At 63.6% G+C, this 17118-nt stretch overlaps 1 protein-coding gene across 1 annotated transcript in view; it reads left to right on the plus strand.

Annotated features, from left to right (window-relative positions):
- The window catches only part of TSPOAP1 (TSPO associated protein 1), a 93779-nt gene that overhangs the window by 68622 nt on the left and 8039 nt on the right, over positions 1 to 17118 (plus strand). Inside the window, exons 16-24 of the mRNA XM_089772100.1 lie at positions 466 to 1263; positions 1764 to 1915; positions 3412 to 3891; positions 9616 to 9918; positions 10150 to 10326; positions 14466 to 15515; positions 16060 to 16159; positions 16346 to 16464; positions 16655 to 16823. Of these exons, the coding sequence (XP_089628226.1) occupies positions 466 to 1263; positions 1764 to 1915; positions 3412 to 3891; positions 9616 to 9918; positions 10150 to 10326; positions 14466 to 15515; positions 16060 to 16159; positions 16346 to 16464; positions 16655 to 16823 (3348 nt within the window). The remainder of the gene's footprint in view (positions 1 to 465; positions 1264 to 1763; positions 1916 to 3411; positions 3892 to 9615; positions 9919 to 10149; positions 10327 to 14465; positions 15516 to 16059; positions 16160 to 16345; positions 16465 to 16654; positions 16824 to 17118) is intronic.

Here is a 17118-nt window from a genome sequence, read left to right on the forward strand (position 1 = left end):
GGATTCAGGGCAACCAGAGCGTGTTCCGCTGGCTCAAGCCGACATTTATTTCAGGTTTTGTGCTTCAACGTGGCCAGTCTGAAGTGGTTTTATCCATTTGTGTGTGTCTCCCTCTGCTAGCTCATAGCCAGAATGCGGCTCCCACCGGGCCCCTCCGTACCCCCAGGGTGGTGCCCCCACTGCCCTTTGCCAGCGGCCTTGCAGGCAGACGTCTCCTCAGGGAGGCCGTGCAAGGCAGCCAGGAGAGAACTTCTCAAGGGAGAGCCCTTGCGGTGCGACATGTAGGAGCGGATGGGACAAAGTGCTAGAAATTGGAGGGAGCCGAGAGCTGCGTGCCATGCCCCAGCAGGCTGGTTCGGTGGGCTAGTGATTGGCAGGGATGCGGCTCTCTGGTCTCTCTCCCACGGCTGGGGCTGGAGTCTGGAGGGCAGGCAGGGTGGTAACAGGTGTCCTGTGTCCCTCTAGGGGAGCTGATGGATGGCAGGCGAGGGCTGGTCCCCTCCAACTTTGTGGAACGCGTTCCAGACGACGATCTTGTGGCCTTCCTGCCGCCAGAAGCGAGCGACCTCACCCAGAGCTCCAGCCACGGGAGGAGCACGAGCAGCGGAGAAAAAAGCGATGACTCCTGCGCCGAGACCAGCGCCAGCTCCTCGCTGAGCGGGCCGGGAGACCGGGAAGAGTCCGTCCGCCACACAGCAGTGCCTTACCCGCGAAAGCTGACTCTGCTCAAACAGCTCCCCAGAAGCATTGTGGTGGGCTGGGAGCCGCCGCTCCTGCCAGCTGGCTGCCCGGCCGTCCGGCGCTACGACGTCTCCGTGGACGCGGAGCTCTGCCAGAGCGTCGAGAGCGGCGCCCAGACGCAGGCCGAGATCGAGAACGTGGACCTGGAGCGGAAAGCCTACCGCGTCTCCGTGCAAAGTGTGGCCGAGCACGGCCGCTCCGACGCCCTGCGCTGCACGCTCTGCGTCGGGCCAGGCGTCTGCCCCGCGCCGGGGCTGCTGGAAGTCCGGAGCGTGACAGCGACCTCGGCAGAGCTGACATGGGTGCCGTGCGACAGCAACTTCGTCCACGCCGTGTACCTTGGCGAGGAAGAGTGCCACAGCGCCAAGCCAGGTGTCTACTGGTACACCTTCCGCAGCCTGCGCCCTAGCACGCAGTATGTGGCCAAGGTGGAGGCCCGGCCCCCCGGGGTGCTCTGGGAGTTGCCCCAGGAGAGGCGGGAGCAGGACTCAGCAGTGATACACTTCACTACTCCCGTGGCAGGTATTGGGGGACAGGCAATGCCGCGCCGAGGCGCTTTCTGAATGGCAGAGTGCCGCGTGGCGCGGGGGCAGGACTCCCGCGGAGAAGGCGCCGAGCCAGCGCGTGGCGGGCGGAGCGGGAGGGCTGGCGACGCCAAACGGCTGCCCGGCGCAGACACCGGCTGGCTCGCCCTTTCCACGGTGCATGCTGTGCCCCCGAGCTTGCCCCAGCGCCGAGCGCAGCCAGGCCTCTGCTGTCGTTTGCCCGAGTCAGACTGAGCGGCAGTAGCAGGACCCCTGCGCCTGGCTGCAGAACTCGATCCAATCCACACGGCCTTTGGCAAACACCTGATCCCTGCCCGCGGAGGCTCCCAAAGCAAAAGCAGGACTCGGTGCCTGCTGGGCCCTGAGGGTCTCCCGAGGCTGAGAGGAGCCGCCCTCCTACATTCCTCCTTCCTGGGAGGAGTTGGACGGAGCCGCTGCCCTGACAGATCAAAGGCAAATCTCCCCCGTCTCTCCTAGGGTCCCCCGATGCACCGCTGGATGTGCAAGCAGAGCCGGGCCCCTCGGCAGGCATCTTGGGGATCAGCTGGCTGCCTGTCACCATCGACGCAGAGGGCTCCTCCAACGGGGTGCGAGTGACTGGCTATGCCGTGTATGCCGATGGGCAGAAGGTACCAGCCGCGCAGCGCCAGGCTGCATGCGGGACAGAGGGAAGGGCTGGGGGCAACAGGCACATTCGTAGGGACGCTCCAGAGGGTCCAGTGAAGCCATCTGGGTGACGCTGATTCTCTGGCTGTGCAGACAGCAGTGCCCGGGGGGGGGGGGGGGGGGGGGCTGCATCCTGGCTGAGTGAGCGAGGTGCGGATGCGAAAGACGCCGTCTCTGCACCAGAGCCTGGAGCTGAAACCTCAACGGCCAAAAGACCTGGGCCCTAGCACGTCAGTGAGCGCAGGCCGGGGACAGCGGCTGGCTGAAAGTGCCCCACTCCAGGAAGGATGTGGACGCACTGGAGAGGGTCCAGCGGAGGGCGACCAAAATACTGGGGGGGGCTGGAGCGCATGACCGAGAAAGAGAGGCTGAGGGATCTGGGTCTGTTCAGTTGCAGCAGAGAAGAGTGAGGGGGGGATCTGAGAGCAGGCTGGAGAGAGGCTGTTCTCAGATGGGGGTAGAACCAGGAGCGATGGGCTCACGTTGCAGGGGCAGGTCTGGGTTGGAGATTAGGAAAAGCTCTTTCCCTGGGTGGGTGGGAAGCGCTGGGCTGGGCTCCCTGGGGAGGGGTGGAAGCTCCGTCCCTAGGGGCGTGTGAGTCCCTGGCTGGGCTGATTTCATTGGGCTGGTCCTGCCGTGAGCAGGGGCTGGACTTGATGCCTCCTGAGGGCTCTGCAGCCCCGGGGCTCTAGGGTTCCACATTTGAACGTTTCAGACAAATCCAAGACAGTCGATTCAGGGGGATGTGTGGAGGGTCGTGTCCCTTCCCCCGATTTGCTGCTTCGCTTGCACTGAGCACGCCCACAAAGAGCGTGAACCCCCCACTGCCCCCCTGACGAATCGCTTTGGGCTGAGGCGCGGGTGCCCTGGGCAAGTGGGCGCTCTGCCGGGGGCAGGGAGGAAGGCGGCCGAGCTAGCCGGGCGTATAGGAGCAGCAGAAAGAAGAGCTTGCCTGCGCAGGCACCGCTGAGAGCCGGGCAGTGAACCGGAGAGCTACTCCGGAGAGCCCGGGGCGAGGGCCTTCTCTGCCACGGCCTCTCTGGGCCAACCCCCCCTGTTCCCCAAGCCCAGCCCTTCAGGAGTGTGGGAGGTGGCTGCTGGAGGCCACGTGCCTCAGTAGGGGAGAGGTGGCTGCTGGAGGCCATGTGCCTCAGGAGGGTGGGAGGTGGCAGCCGGAGGCCACGTGCCTCAGGAGGGTGGGAGGTGGCTGCTGGAGGCCACGTGCCTCAGTAGGGGAGAGGTGGCTGCTGGAGGCCACGTGCCTCAGTAGGGGGGAGGTGGCTGCTGGAGGCCACGTGCCTCAGTAGGGGGGAGGTGGCTGCTGGAGGCCACGTGCCTCGGCTCGTGGGCCGACGTGTGCAGCCGCTGCTATTGCTGCTGGCTCAGGCGTGTCTCCATCGGTTCCTGGGAGCCGGGACTTGTGCCCAGGAGAGGATCCCTGCCCGTTTCTCTGTTGTAGGTGATGGAGGTTGCGTCGCCCACCGCCGGCAGTGTCCTGGTGGAGCTGTCCCAGCTGCAGATGTTCCAGATGTGCCGGGAGGTCTCTGTGAGGACCATGTCTCTGTACGGAGAATCGGCAGATTCGGTGCCAGCCCAGATCCCCCCCGCCTTGCTGAAAGCGTCCAGACATCCCTCACTCCCGCAGGCTGTCGGCTCTCTCAGTCTCCGTTCCAGCCTGCTCCATGGGGAACCCAGGGGCTCTCCTCCCCAACGAACGCCTGTCGCCTGCAGCCCCGCCCGGCTCCTCCCTCCCTGCACCCACTGCTCAGATGCCAGGAGCACTGCCGGCTGCCTGCCAGGGCAAAGCCCCGCACACCTGCCCCGCTGCTCTCCCCGGCCTTCCTCGCCCGTTTCACAGCCCGGAGCAGGCGGAGACCCGGAGCCTGCCAGGGCAGCCGAGCCGCGGGGCCCTGATGAAGGCTTCCAGCTGCAGGGGTCGGTGAGTGGCCGGGAAGTGCCGTGAATCGAAGGCCCCGGGGAGGGGAAGCGGAGCAGCTTTGGTGGGGAGCGCAGCGAGTGTGCCTGGCAGGGCTGTGGTCTCCTGGCTCGGAGTGCGTGGGCCTCCCGCTGGCGCCAGGTGCCTGGGAGAGGGCTGCCTGCATCCGTGTGCGCACAGAACGGGGGACCAGCCTCGCGGCTCCGCTGCACCTGGGGGGCGGGTCAGGAATGTGGGTGATGGAAAAGGCTCCTTCCCGGGCACAGGGGGGCGGGATTTGCCGGCATTCCCTGCCCAGCCCTGCACGCCCTGGCGCCCAGCTGCAGGGGAGAATCTTTGCCCCAGTCCTGCCTTTGCCACTCCTGGGTCTCCCCCTTTGGGCGAGGTGGAGCAGAGGTGGTGTTCATGCTGCGCCAGGGGTGCCCTCCAGATACTGGCCTGTGTGTGGAGCAGGGTTACCAGGTAGACCCCACCAAAAACCGGACACACTTGATCATGGGCGGGGGGAGGGGACCCACCAGGAGTGGGGTGGGGCTGGTCAGGAGGGGGATGGGACAGGAAGCAGAGCTGGTGGGGGAGGATCTGGGGGCCACAGGGCTAGCCAGGAGGAAGGGGGGGGGGCCGGGAAGCAGAGCTGGGGAGGGTTGGGGGCGGCGGGGCTGGATGGGAGGAGGGGGGTCCCGGAAGAAGGGGGGGGGGGGATCGGGGGCCATGGGGCTAGACAGGAGGAGGGGGGCCCGGAAGAAGGGTGGAAAGTGGAGCTGGTGGAGAGAGGGGAAGGGGGGGTGCAGCCACTGGCCGTAGCCAGAGTCCAACAGGCCATGCCCCCGGCAGGCACTCCCTCTAGTTGCTAGTAGAAGCCGGGCGGGGGTGGGGGTGGGGGCAGGGCTGAGAGCTCCTCCCCCCGCCCGGCTTCTGCAGGCAACCAGAGGCTCCCTGCTGGGGGGTGGGGCTGTGATTGGCGCTGGGAGCCCTCTGGTCGGGTGCAAAAGCTGGGCGGGGGGAGTTGCTGGGAGTCCCGGCCACCACCTCTCCTCCGGCTTTTGCACGCAACCACAGGGCTCCCAGTGCCAATCTCATCCCGCCTTCCCGTCGCTCCCCCGCCCCCGCCAGGCTTCCGTCCGGCGCCCAGCCGGGAATTCAGAAAATACCGACATTGCACATTGCACGTGTCCGGTATTGTCTGAGTTTTTCTACCGGGCAGAGGGCGCAAATACCGGACCGTCCGGTAGAAAACCAGACACCTGGCAACCCCAGCAAGCCCAGGGTCTTCTCTGCCATAAGCCCTTTGAGAGCATTAGAGCGGTCAGGCGGGGTCGGCCCAAAGGCCTGGCCAGCCCCATGTCCCGTGCGCCACGTGTGACGGCGCGTTGGGGTTCCCCCGTCTCCTGCACCCCGAAATGGCACAAACAGACTGCACCAGCCGGTGGAATAGAGGAAGTTTATTGCCTCTCCAGGATACAGCACAGCACATATGTAATCTGGTCACAGAGCTGGGCTAGGATGCCTCAGGCCCCCTTGAGATGGGGGAGACTGGGCCCCTAAACTCCAGCCCCTTTCCCTAGGCTGTCTCCTCCATGCTCCCAGACAGCAACTAACCAACACTCTTCCAGCCCTGCCCCCCAACCAGGGCAGCATTCCACCTTCCTTTGTTCCTCTCCATGGGGGGTGTCTGGCCACTGGTTTGCATAGGGACTCATCCTGTTTTGCTGGGTCTTGGTACCCACGGCAGCCAGTGGGGGTTACCCCAGAGCCAGCAGCATAGAAACCAGCCAGGTACCCCCACTATGTCACAGTTCTCCCCCCTCCGAGAGCGAACTGAGCAGGGTCACTCCGCTCGTGACCTAGGGAAGTTCGGGTCCTCTGCGTGGAAACCCGCCCTGGGGACATGGGTGCTCCCCTTGACTCGGGCCTGCCGCGGCGAGGCCCCATATGAATTAGCTTCCCTCTGTCCACTCGCCGCCCTGCTCCAGGGCGACTGGCACAGGCCTGTCCTCGGGGGTCACACCCACCCTTCCGCTGGCCTTGATCTCTGGCCAGGGTCTCTCGGGCCGGGGCCATGAGCCCAGCGAGCCTTCTCTGGACAGCCAGGGCGGCTTCCACATCCGGCGCTCCATCCAGGGGGGGGTCTTCCCCTCCCATAACTCTCTCAGCGAGCCCAGAGGGTCCTCTGTCTGGGGTAGAGACCCCCAAGCCGCTTTCCTACTGTCCTGGGCCTTCCCGCCCCTCTGGCAGGAGTCACAGGACCGGCAGTACCGCTGCACGGTTGTAAAGATTCCCGGCCAATAGAAGTGTTGGAGCAGCCTCAGCCGGGTGCTCCGGATCCCCCAGGTGGCCCACAACAGGGACGTCGTGGCCCAAATACAGCAGCTTGAGGTGATACTTTCGGGGGACGACCAGCTGCCGCTGGACCCCCCATGCCCTCACCTTCCTGGGGGGAAGCCATTCCCGGAACAGGAATCCCTGCTCCCACAGGAATCTCTCCTGGCCACCTCTCCCCCGGGGCTGAGCTGCACGGAGGCCAGCCTGGTCCCTCAGCCTCTGCAAGGAGGGGTCTGCCTGCACCTCAGCCTGGAATTCAGCTGCTGAGGCAGGTATCGGGACCTGTTCCCCACCTTTACCTAGGTCCGGAGTCCCAGCCTGGCTGGACCCCGTGTCCACTGGGATGGGACCCTGAGGACTCTGCCGGGAGTCCTTCCCTGGACCCAGGTTGCCAGCCCCTTGCTGGCTCTGGCTCCGGGTGGTGACTAGAGCCCGCTGGGATTCATGGGGCCACTCCTCTAGGTCATTCCCCATCAGCACCTCGGTGGGCAAGTGCGGGTGCACCCCAACTTCCTTGAGACCTTCCTTGGCCCCCCATTTCAGATGCACCCTGGCTACAGGCACCTTAAACGGGGACCCATCTATGCCCTTCAGGGTCAGCTGGGTGTGGGGTAGTATCCGGTCTGGGGCCACTATGTCAGATCGGGCCAGAGTCACCTCCGCCCCCGTGTCCCAGAAGCCCGTCACCTTCCTACCATCCACCTCCAGGGGTAAGAGGCACTTGCTCCGCAGGGGGTGCCCTGCCCCCACCCGGTACACGGAGAAATCCGCCTCCCGAGAATCAGACCTCCCAGGGGAGGTGCACTGAGCATCCTTCCCCCCACTCTGAGCTGAGGTTTGCCTGCCAGCCCCTGCCTCTGGGGCAGCCTGCCCTTCCTCCTGCCCCAGCCAGTTAACCCTGGAAAGTCCCCGGTCCTGGGACCTGGTGCACTGAGCCCTCTTGTGGCCTTTTTGCCCACAGCGATGGCAAGTTAGGCTTTGGGCTGTCTCTGTCCTGGCCCTGGCTGGTTCTCTGGGGCACAGACGACCTGTTCCTTGGGCTCGCCTCGTAGTTGACTCCCTCCGTCGCTCAGCCGAGATCCGGTCTCTGCGCGATTCCCTTTCTCTCCGGGACTCCCGTTCACACCCGGACCGGCTCTCCGTGAACTCATCCGCCAGCCTCCCGGCCTCCTGGGGGTTCTCTGGTCTCTGGTCCTTGAGCCACAGCCTCAGTTTGGGTGGGCACGCTTCATAGAACTGCTCCATCAGGACCAGCTTGAGCAGCTCCTCTGCGGCCTGGGCTCCAACTCCAGACACCCATTTGCGGCAGTATTGCGCCAGGCGGGAGGCCAGGTCCACATAGGTCTCCCGTGGCCCTTTCTGTACCCCCCGGAACTTCTTCCTGTACATCTCGGGGGTCAGCCCGAACTTGTGCAGCAGGGCCTCCTTGACTCGGTTGTAATCCCCTGGCTGTAGGTCCTCCAGCTGACTGAGCACTCCGGCCGCCTCCTGGTTCAGTGCGGGGATGAGCTCCTGCAGCCAGTCCACTGGGGGGACCCATTGCAGTCCACAGGCCCTCTCAAAGGAGCTGAGGAACCCGTCTATGTCGCCCATGTCCTTCAATTGGGCCACCACGAGCCTCTCCAAGCGTCTGGCAGTCCCGGGACCCTGGGGCCCATTGGCACTTGGCGCAGCCGGTGCCCCGCTGGTTCTCCGCTCTGCCATGGCCAGCTCATGCTGTCGCTGCCTCTCTCGATCTTGGCGCTCCTTCTCTCGGTCCTGGTGGTCCCTCTCTCGGTCCTCTACTTCCAATTCCTTTATCCGCAGCTGGATCTCCAACTGCCGCAGCTCTGCTGGGCTGGCCTCTGCTCTAGATGGGCTACGGCTTGCAGGCCTCCCGGGAGACGCTGTCTCATCTCTCCGGTGGGTTCCAGCGCTCCTCCCCCTCTCTGAGCCTGACACATTCTCAGGGGGGGGTCTGGCTGCTTCCCCTGGGGACAAGATCCTGGCCCTGTGGCTGGTCATTCTCTTCCAGCTGGGCAATCAGCTGGGCCTTGGTTGCTTTCTGCACAGGCAAGCCCCTCTCTGTGCACAGCCCCACCAGCTCTGCCTTCAAGAGTCGGGCGTAGGCCATCTGCCCGCTGGTCCCCTCGGTGCAGACTCACCAGTCTAGTGCTGCAGCACCCCACGATTCCCAGGAACCGCTTCGCTCTGTCTCCAGCACGCCTGGCTCCAGGGCTCTTGCTTCTACTGCGCCTTGTCGCTCGCCGTTGGGAGCCTCATCCACGGGGTGCAGTGTATCCCACTTCTGACACCAGTGTGACGGCGCGTTGGGGGTCCCCCGTCTCCTGCACCCCAAAATGGCACAAACAGACTGCACCAGCCGGTGGAATAGAGGAAGTTTATTGCCTCTCCAGGATACAGCACAGCACAGATGTAATCTGGTCACAGAGCTGGGCTAGGATGCCTCAGGCCCCCTTGAGATGGGGGAGACCGGGCCCCTAAACTCCAGCCCCTTTCCCTCCATGCTCCCAGCCAGCAACTAACTAACACTCTTCCAGCCCTGCCCCCCAGCCAGGGCAGCATTCCACCTTCCTTTGTTCCTCTCCATGGGGGGTGTCTGGCCACTGGTTTGCATAGTGACTCATCCTGTTTTGCTGGGTCATGGTACCCACGGCAGCCAGGGGGGTTACCCCAGAGCCAGCAGCATAGAAACCAGCCAGGTACCCCCACTACGTCACACCACGTGAAGAAAACCATCCCTTGCTTTGTTTAAACCTGCTGACCATGCGCCTTCGCTGCCAGCCTGCTCCTTGAAACCGAAACCGTCCGCAGCCAGGGGTGCGGCTCCCTGGGGGTGACACCGCGCCCCCCAGCAGGCAGCTGGAGGCGCTGGCTGCAGACCTGCCTGCAGCAGAGGGGGCCCATCGGACTGTGTTTCCATACGTGGTCTCAGCGGGTCTGACAGGGGGGCGTCCAGCGGGACCCGGAATGGAAGCTTCGCTCCCACAAACCCACCGCTGCGCTCGCCACGGCCTGTAGCTTGCGCGGGGGGAGCAGAGGGAAGGATGGGGGCTGGCGAGTAGGGTCGGGGGGCAGGGCAGAGCTGTGTGGGTCACCCAGGACGAAAGCAGCGGGGTTTGTGGCAGGTCCCGAGGGGGGTGCTGTGCTCTGCCGGAGCTGGCTCTGACTCGCCTGCCTTGACCCGGCCGTGGGGGAGGCCTGGCTACCCCTCCCTGCGCAATGACTGGCCATAGGGCGGGGGATTGTCATGGCAGCCACAAAACTCCCTGCAGAGGGTAAAGCTCCAGGTGCCCACCGGCCCCGTGGCTGTGTGGGCGTCCTCCCCAGCCGCTACCCGGGAACGTGGGCGTGGCAAGTGACCCAGCCGTGTCCTCTTCCTCACCAAAGCCGTTTCTTTGCCAGGAGCTCTCTGGGGGCCGAGGACCCGAGCTCGCACGCAGCGCTGCGAAGCTGCCAATGGAGACCAGCCAGCCAGGTGGTGGGGAGCCGGCCAGCGCCCGAGGGAGGGAGGCGAAGGAGCGACCCCTGTGTACGGAGCCTCTGTGCCCCACCTGCCCGGCCGAGCCGGGGGCGGCCAGTGACAGAGACTCCGAACGGAACGGAAGCTCTGCTCAGGAATTCGCAAGAGGGTCTCCTGGAAAGAAACTGAGGAAAGAAATTTCCCGGGGAGACTCTTCTGGGCCGGGGCCCAAAGTCAAAAGAGAGGTTGGTGTTGCCCTGGGGGAGTTTGGTTTTGAACCCGGGAGCAGCGAGCCCTGGTCATAAGTGGGACCCCGTTCCCGCCCCCGCGACAGTCCGATGCTGCCCCTCTGTCTCCGTGCAAATATCCCAAAGCAATACAATTCTGCGCGTCTCCTCCCGCGTCCGGGGCGGCACTGCGGGAGCGGCGGCCTGCCTCCCGGGCTGAGCGCCACGGCCGTGTTTTCTCGCCCACAGCAGGAAGAGAAGAGAGCAGACGCGGGAAAGTGGCAGCTGACCCTGCTCGCTGAGCACGGCCGCAGCTCCGACCTGTGCGATATTTTGGAGGAGGAGGAGGAGGAGCTGTGCTCGGACATGCCGGGGGGGAAGCGGTGGGATCCCGGAGTGCTCTGCAGCGGAGAGAGCGGGGCCCAGGTAACGCCTCACAGGGGCCTTTGAGCAGCATCACCCCCTTCCCTCCACGAGGACGGGCCCACGTGCTCTCGGCAGCGGTTCGCTGAGCCCCTGCGCCCCGAGCACTCCTCTCCCGCCAGCCATGGGGGAGCCGTGAGAGATCAGGTCGGGGCCATGGGAAGTGGTGCAAACGTTTTATTCCCCAGAACGAGCGCGATAGCCTGAAATCCTGTCCCCATTGACATCAAGGGCAAAACTCCCACAGACTTCCCTGGGGCTGGGGTTTGACCCCCAGTAGCTGTAAAAAGCAAACGGTCTGTAACCCCTGTTCACGGAGCCCGTAGGAACCTGCCCGGCGGCTGCAGCCTGCGAACGCCCCCGCGCCCGACTGGCTGTGGACACACGGCGGCGCTGGCTGGCTCCAGGCCCGAGAGCTACACACACGCGTGCTCTGCAGGCCCGTGGCTGAGCGTGCACAGTCTCTCAGGAAATGCCGCTACATTCACCCCGGCCTGAAAGGTGGCACGTGAGGCGCTCGTGACATGTGTGGCCGGGAAGCGTGGCTGGGTTGGAAATGAACGCAGGAACGAGTGGTGCCTGCAGAGGGTCTGCAGCAAGAAAACACCCTGAGGCCTTTGAACGCCTCCTCCTGGGAGCTACAATTCGCTGGCCTGGGCCCGACGCCCGCCAGCATGCATGGTGTGGAGGAGTTAGCAGAGCCATGGGCGGAACCTCTTGCTGCTGTTTTCCTTCTGCTCAGGAGGGAGCCAGGTGGCTGGGTGGGAAGGTTCAGGGCAGCTGGAAGACAGGTGGGGAGAAGGGAGGCACAGCTGGAGACAGCGGGCTTGCCTAGGAAGGGGGACTTGGCACTGCTGGGGTTTGGCCTACCGCAGTGGTCTGGCAGCTCCATGCAGGGGGTACCAGGCTTCCCCGCCTGCCCCGTGTTCGTACCCTCCACAGCGAATTGTGAAGCTGAGGACGTTCTTTGTGCTCTGTTCAGAACCTCTCCCGGGGACAAACTGGGCCTCAAAGTCCTTCTGGTTTTGAAAAGCTCTGCTTGACATTCCCATTAAGGAACAAGAAGGATACAAATCCATATGAACTTACACAATGGACTGAAGCATGGCTGACTGACAGCTCTCAAAATAACCAGTCGTCCTGTGGCACCTTAGAGGCGAACAAAAAATACAGAATCATGAGCTTTCATGAGCAAAACCCACTTCATCAGATGGGTTAGAGTGGAAATAACAGAAACCAAGATTTATATATAATTGCAGAAGAAGTACCTGTCAATTGTGGGAGCCATGTTTAATGGGGCTGGATGTGACCTGTTTATAGCTTTTTATGTGAAAATGCAGATATTAAAGGTAGGAGAAATTGCCTTTGTAATGTAATCTTCCACTGTTATATATAGATGTATATATCTCTTGGTTTCTGTTATTTCCACTCCAATTCCTCTGATGAAGTGGGTTTTGCCTACGGAAGCTCATGATTCTAGCCACAGGGCTACTTATTGTTTTGATAATGACAGACTGACATGGCTACGCCTCTGAGACTGGACTCAACATGTAACTGGAAGTGGGGAATCATCCCTGAGCAGGCACCAGAGCTACCAAGCCAGAAACTGGAGTGGGGCCAAGAAGCACTGGGGGGAAGAGGGGGGATGGAAGCAGCCTCCTGCCTGGCCCCCTAACCCACTGCCCGGAGTCCAGCTTTCCCCCAGCTGCCCGTGTGACTCTCCCTGACCTGGACCTGGCTGGGGGAAGGGAGGCTCAGAGCCATGATGGGCAAGGCTCCACCAAATTCATGGTCCATTTTGGTCAATATCAGGTTTGTAGTATTTCAAAACTCGTAAATGTCATGATTTCAGAGATTTAAATCTGAAATGTCACAGTCTTGTAACTGTAGGGACCCTGACCCAAAACGGAGTCCTGTGTGAGCCCCCCCCCCCAGTATCCCTGTGACTTCCTGCAACTCCCTTCTGGGTCAGGCCCTGCAATCTGGGAATCGCTGGTCTCCCCAGGAAATCTGCCTCGTAGGCAGTTGAAGCATGCGGAGGACCAGATCTCACAGGGGAGACCAGATCTCATTGTCCGTGATGCGTTTTGCATGGCTGTAAATTCAGTGTGGCCCTGCTCAGAGCCAGGCAGCTGGGAGGGGGAAGGTCCTTGCACTAAGGGGATGGACGTTGGGTTTCTTTGTGGGGGGCGCTTTATTCATGCCAGATGAGGAGAGTTTCTAGTTTGGCTGGGGGCTTGAGCTGCTCTGTGCACAGCGAGGTGCTAGAGGTGGCCCTGTTTCAGCAAACCCAGCATGGAGCCCAGTGGCTGACGCCTAAATACAACTGTTAGTCTTCAAGATGCCTCTGGGTTCCTGCTTGTTTTTCTCAACACAGAGACGCAAGGCTGAGCCAAGGGGCAGGCGGCGGTAGCCATGTGCCCTGGCAGCACAAACACGGCCCGTTGCAGAAGATCCACAGACAGGCCAGGCTGTTGCCCAGCACCCGGAGGGGCCCTGAGGGGGTTGGGGGAAGCACAGGCATTTCCTCTCTGGGGCTGGCGGTGGCAGGACTGACCCTACCCCACAGCCCTGCTGCGGCCAAGCCACAGCTCCTGCAAAGGGCCCCGCTCGCGTGAGCCGTGAGGAAGCCAGCCTGCTGGGATCCACGCGAAGGGGCCCATCTTCTGGAGCGGGGGGTGGAGCGTTTCCTGCGGGAGGGGGGTTTCCCCATCCTGGCTATGGGTGCTCGGGGCTCCGAGAAAGAGGCCGCAGTTGTGCACGTCGAGTTCTCTGCCGCCACCTGGGCAGGGCTGTGGCTGTTTGGCCTCTCCGACATCCCTGGGGACATGTGGCCTGGTCACGCAGACCTTGCGCGGGAGGGTTTCTCCCCGACATCCACAGCGCCGCCTCCTTTCATTGATTTTGCTCCAGTCTAGACGCCAGTAGCTACCGCCGCTGCGTGAGGTGCAGACTTAGCAGAGCTGATAGAGCCCGTTCGACTTCATCAAAACCCACCTTGCTCGTGCGTATCTAGATTAAGGGTTGAGTTTTGGATGTGAGCCTCCTTATGGTGGCAAAGCGGGCTCCCTAGACGGCTAATCAAGTGTTACGGGGCCCAGCTGGCAGCAGGCTGCTTGTGAGCTTCTCCTGGGTTCTCTCTCGCCTGCGTCATGAGCATGTGGATCGCGGAGAGGCCCTTTCGAAGCTGTGTCAGTGGGAGCGTTTCGCTGTGTGAGCAGCCCAGGGAAAGGCAGGTGCTAGCCCGCACTTCACATCCGGGGCTAAAACCCGGCTTCAGCACCAGCAGGGCCACACACCCTAGTGCACAGGGACTCTCTCGGCTGCAGGTCTGAATGGAAACAGGCTCTGCAGGGTCACGTGTGCCCGTTCCTAAATCAATAGGCAATGTTCTACCGATCTAGAGCTGGCAGGGACCTCGAGAGTCATCGCGGCCAGCCCCTGCCCTCGCGGCAGGACCCAGCACCGCCCCTGGCAGGTTTGCCCCAGATCCCCACATGGCCCCTCAAGGGCTGAGCTCCCGACGCCGGGTTTGGCAGGCCAGTGCTCAAACCACTGAGCTGTCCCTCCCCGCCGTAGGCATTTACAGGCTGGCTGCAGTTGCAAAGTGGCTGCTTGGGCCGTTGGGCGTGGCCGTGGCAAAGGGCGTCTGGCGGCAGCAGCCCCTGCCCTGCTGCTAGCTCAGGGCTCCCTTATGTCTCCTGCCCAGGGAGAAGGCTGCGGAAGAGAGGTGGGGAGCAGGCAGGACTCACGAGCCAGGAGCCATTTGTCCCTCTGGCTGCTCCGTGTGTGCAGTGTGGGCTGAGACAGCCTGTGGGCCCCCAGCCCCGCCAGCCTCCTGCGGCAGCCCCGAGGGCCCTGTGTCAGCCAGACGCTGCAGCCAAAGGGGTGGCACCCCGGTGCCGATTTGGCGGGGAGACAGTGCCACGCCTGGCCTTTCCCGCTGCGTCACTAGGTCATCTCCTTGTTTTCTTTGGAACCGTCCGTGGGCTCCTGCCCCTGCTCCTCTGCAGGCGCGTGGCTGCCCCGCTCTGGCGCCGCATTGTCCCATGTCCTCCCTCGCCGGGGCGTCACACGCGGCCCTGCTGTGCTAATGTTTCTCTCCTCTCTCTCCCTGTGCGTGTGCCGGGGCTGGGCTGCAGCCGGACCCGTGCGACACCGACAGCGAGGAGGAGATTCTGGAGAGGCTCCAGCCACAGAACTGCAGCAAGACGCTGTTCAGCATCCCCGAAGTGACGGAGGAGGAGGAGGAGGAGGAGGAGCGTGTTCACGTGGGGAAGAGAGACCCCCCTGACTTCCCGGAGAGCCGCCCGTGCCATGCAGGAAGCAGGGGGACGCCCCTTTCCAGAAGTGCCCCTCTGGCATTGCCAGATGCAGGTGGCCACCGCGCCTACCCAAGTCTGCCCCTGCAAGCTCTCCGAGAGGCCCTGGCCCTGCAGAGGAGCAGGGAAGCCTCTGACAGTGAGAACCCGGCCGATGTGGGGCTGAGCTGGACTCAGACCAGGGCTGGCTGTGACTGGGGTTGCTGGGAGGGTCGAGTGACGCCCGCTGTCGACGTGAGCCCCCAGTGGGGCAGAAAGGAAGGGGGCAGTTCTCCAGACAGGGCCCGTGAGCTGGCTGAGGAAGGCAGGAAGAAATGCAGCGACGTCACCAAGGGTTGGAGCCACCCGGCGGGAGGCAGCTTGTACAGAGCTCAGAGCCTCGCAGGGCAACTGAACGTGGTAGGCAGGGCGAGTAGCGTGGAGGGGGCTGAAATCTGTGGTCCTGTGAGCCAAGCCCACAGCAGCGCCCTGCCTGCCACACCCGCCAGCCCCGGCTCGAACTCGAGCAGCATGGAGATCAGTATTGAATATGACTCAGAGGAAGACCAAGACCTGAGCTCCCCTTCCAGCCCGGGGAGGAGGGACTGGCCCGCTGGCCGCATGGAGGAGTCCCAGGTGGGCTGGGAAGGGTGGAGCGATTGCTCCAGCCTGTCTGAGTCTGCCGTGGCTGATGGGAGAACCCAGCGGAAGCAGCAAGTGTCGGGAGAAGAGGTGGCCGCGGAGTGGGCTGGGTCTCCGGTATCTTGCCCGGAGAAGGAGATGCCTGGTGCAGACGGGCGAGGCTGGGACCCAGAGGGCAGCCTGGCCGGCTGGCGGAGAATGCTGGAGCCCCCACAGAAGGGGGCCCATGGGGCTGTACTGCACACCAGGGTCCGGGTGACTTGTCCTCTTCTGGCTTTGCCGCAGCTTGTCGGGCCGTAGCGTCCTCCCCTCCCGCTGTGCGCTCTGTGCGTCGTGCTGTGCCGAGAGGGACTCGTGGCGTGGCCGGCGCGGCTCTGAAGCTTGCCTGGAGCTCTCTGCTTATGCTTGTGCTGCAGAAAGGTGGCAGGGCCGTTGCTTGGCTGCTAAGCCTCTCGGATGCAGTATTCCTTCTCCCCCGGGCCCTCCTGCCTAGCCCCGGACGCTGTTCTGGGGGTCCCAGGGAAATGTGCAGCAAATTAATGGTGATCCCCGATCGTTCCTGCTTTTCCTTGGCGGGGCCTCCTCGCAGCACCAGTGGAGTCGTTACTGGTCTCCTGCAAAAGCACCTGGCCAGGCTGATTTGCTTGAGGCTTCCAGGAGTACCCGAGAGAGGAACACTGCATTTGGACGCCTTGCTTGGTGTGGTGCGCTTCGCATGGCGGGGTGGGGGAGCTGGGTCCCTGCTGCACCCCAAGGCAGGGCCTCTGGTAACTCTCCGGGGTTTCTGTTGCAGGCCTCTGGGAATGGAGATCTGAGGTCACACGGCTCACTTGGCTCCCCAGCCCAGAGAGGGAACGAAAGCCAGATATCGAACTCTTCCACCTCCTGCTCAGGTGGGCTCCTCTTCCGGGCTGGTTCCCTCTGCCGGGGAGCATGGCGCAGGGAGGGGAGGGGGATGGAGGGAGACAGATCCCTGTGGAGATGTGGAAAGAGAAGCCAGTAAGCTCTCCTGGGACCCGGCCGGTCTGGCCGTGTGAGCCCCTGGAGCACGGGGCTAACGTCGGCTCCCTTGCTTGCAGGCACGGATGGCCCAGTCCGGATATTTGTGGCCCTTTTTGACTACGACCCCGTTTCTATGTCGCCCAACCCCGATGCCGCAGAGGAGGAGCTGCCGTTTAGGGAGGGGCAGGTCCTGAAGGTAAGAACGTGCTACGCGAGGTCTCCGCGCTGGTGCTCTCCGGCCTTGTCCTGGCCCCCGAGGGCTGGCACGTCGGGATGCAGAACTCGCGGGGCCTGGCTGCTGCCTTCCTGGAAGTGCTTTGCCTGCGGAGCAGCCCTGCCTTCCCGCCCTGGCGCCGGCACCGCTCGCAGCTGGGCGTCTCTTCCAGGTGTGCGGCGAGAAGGACGCCGATGGCTTTTACAGAGGCGAGTGCGCGGGGCGGGCCGGCTACATCCCCTGCAACATGGTGTCTGAAGTGGAGCTGGAGAGCGAGGAAGCCAAGGAGGAGCTGCTAACGCGAGGTTACGTTCCTGCTGGCCCCTCAGCGGCAGGCGAAGGTACCCCCCCCTCGCTCTCTGCTCTGCCGCCCAGCGCCCTCCTGCCCGGCCTGGCGCTGCTGCTGAGCGTCGCGCTGCACCCGCCCAGGCGGCTCTCGTGACCAGCCCGGGGGCTCCAGCCACAAGAACCCCGGCAATTCTGGCAGCTCTGCATCCAGCCGGGCCTGCCCTGGGGGCTGTGTTGGCAAAGGCAGGGCAAGGCGAGCCAGGCGCCTAACTGCAGCCTTGTCGGGGCTTCTTTAGGGGGTGATGGGGGGGTTTGGACCCTCGCCCTCCTGGCACAGACAGGCCCCGG

This window comes from Pelodiscus sinensis, chromosome 21, assembly GCF_052426305.1.
Source record: "Pelodiscus sinensis isolate ZL-2025 chromosome 21, ASM5242630v1, whole genome shotgun sequence".
NCBI lineage: Eukaryota > Metazoa > Chordata > Testudines > Trionychidae > Pelodiscus > Pelodiscus sinensis.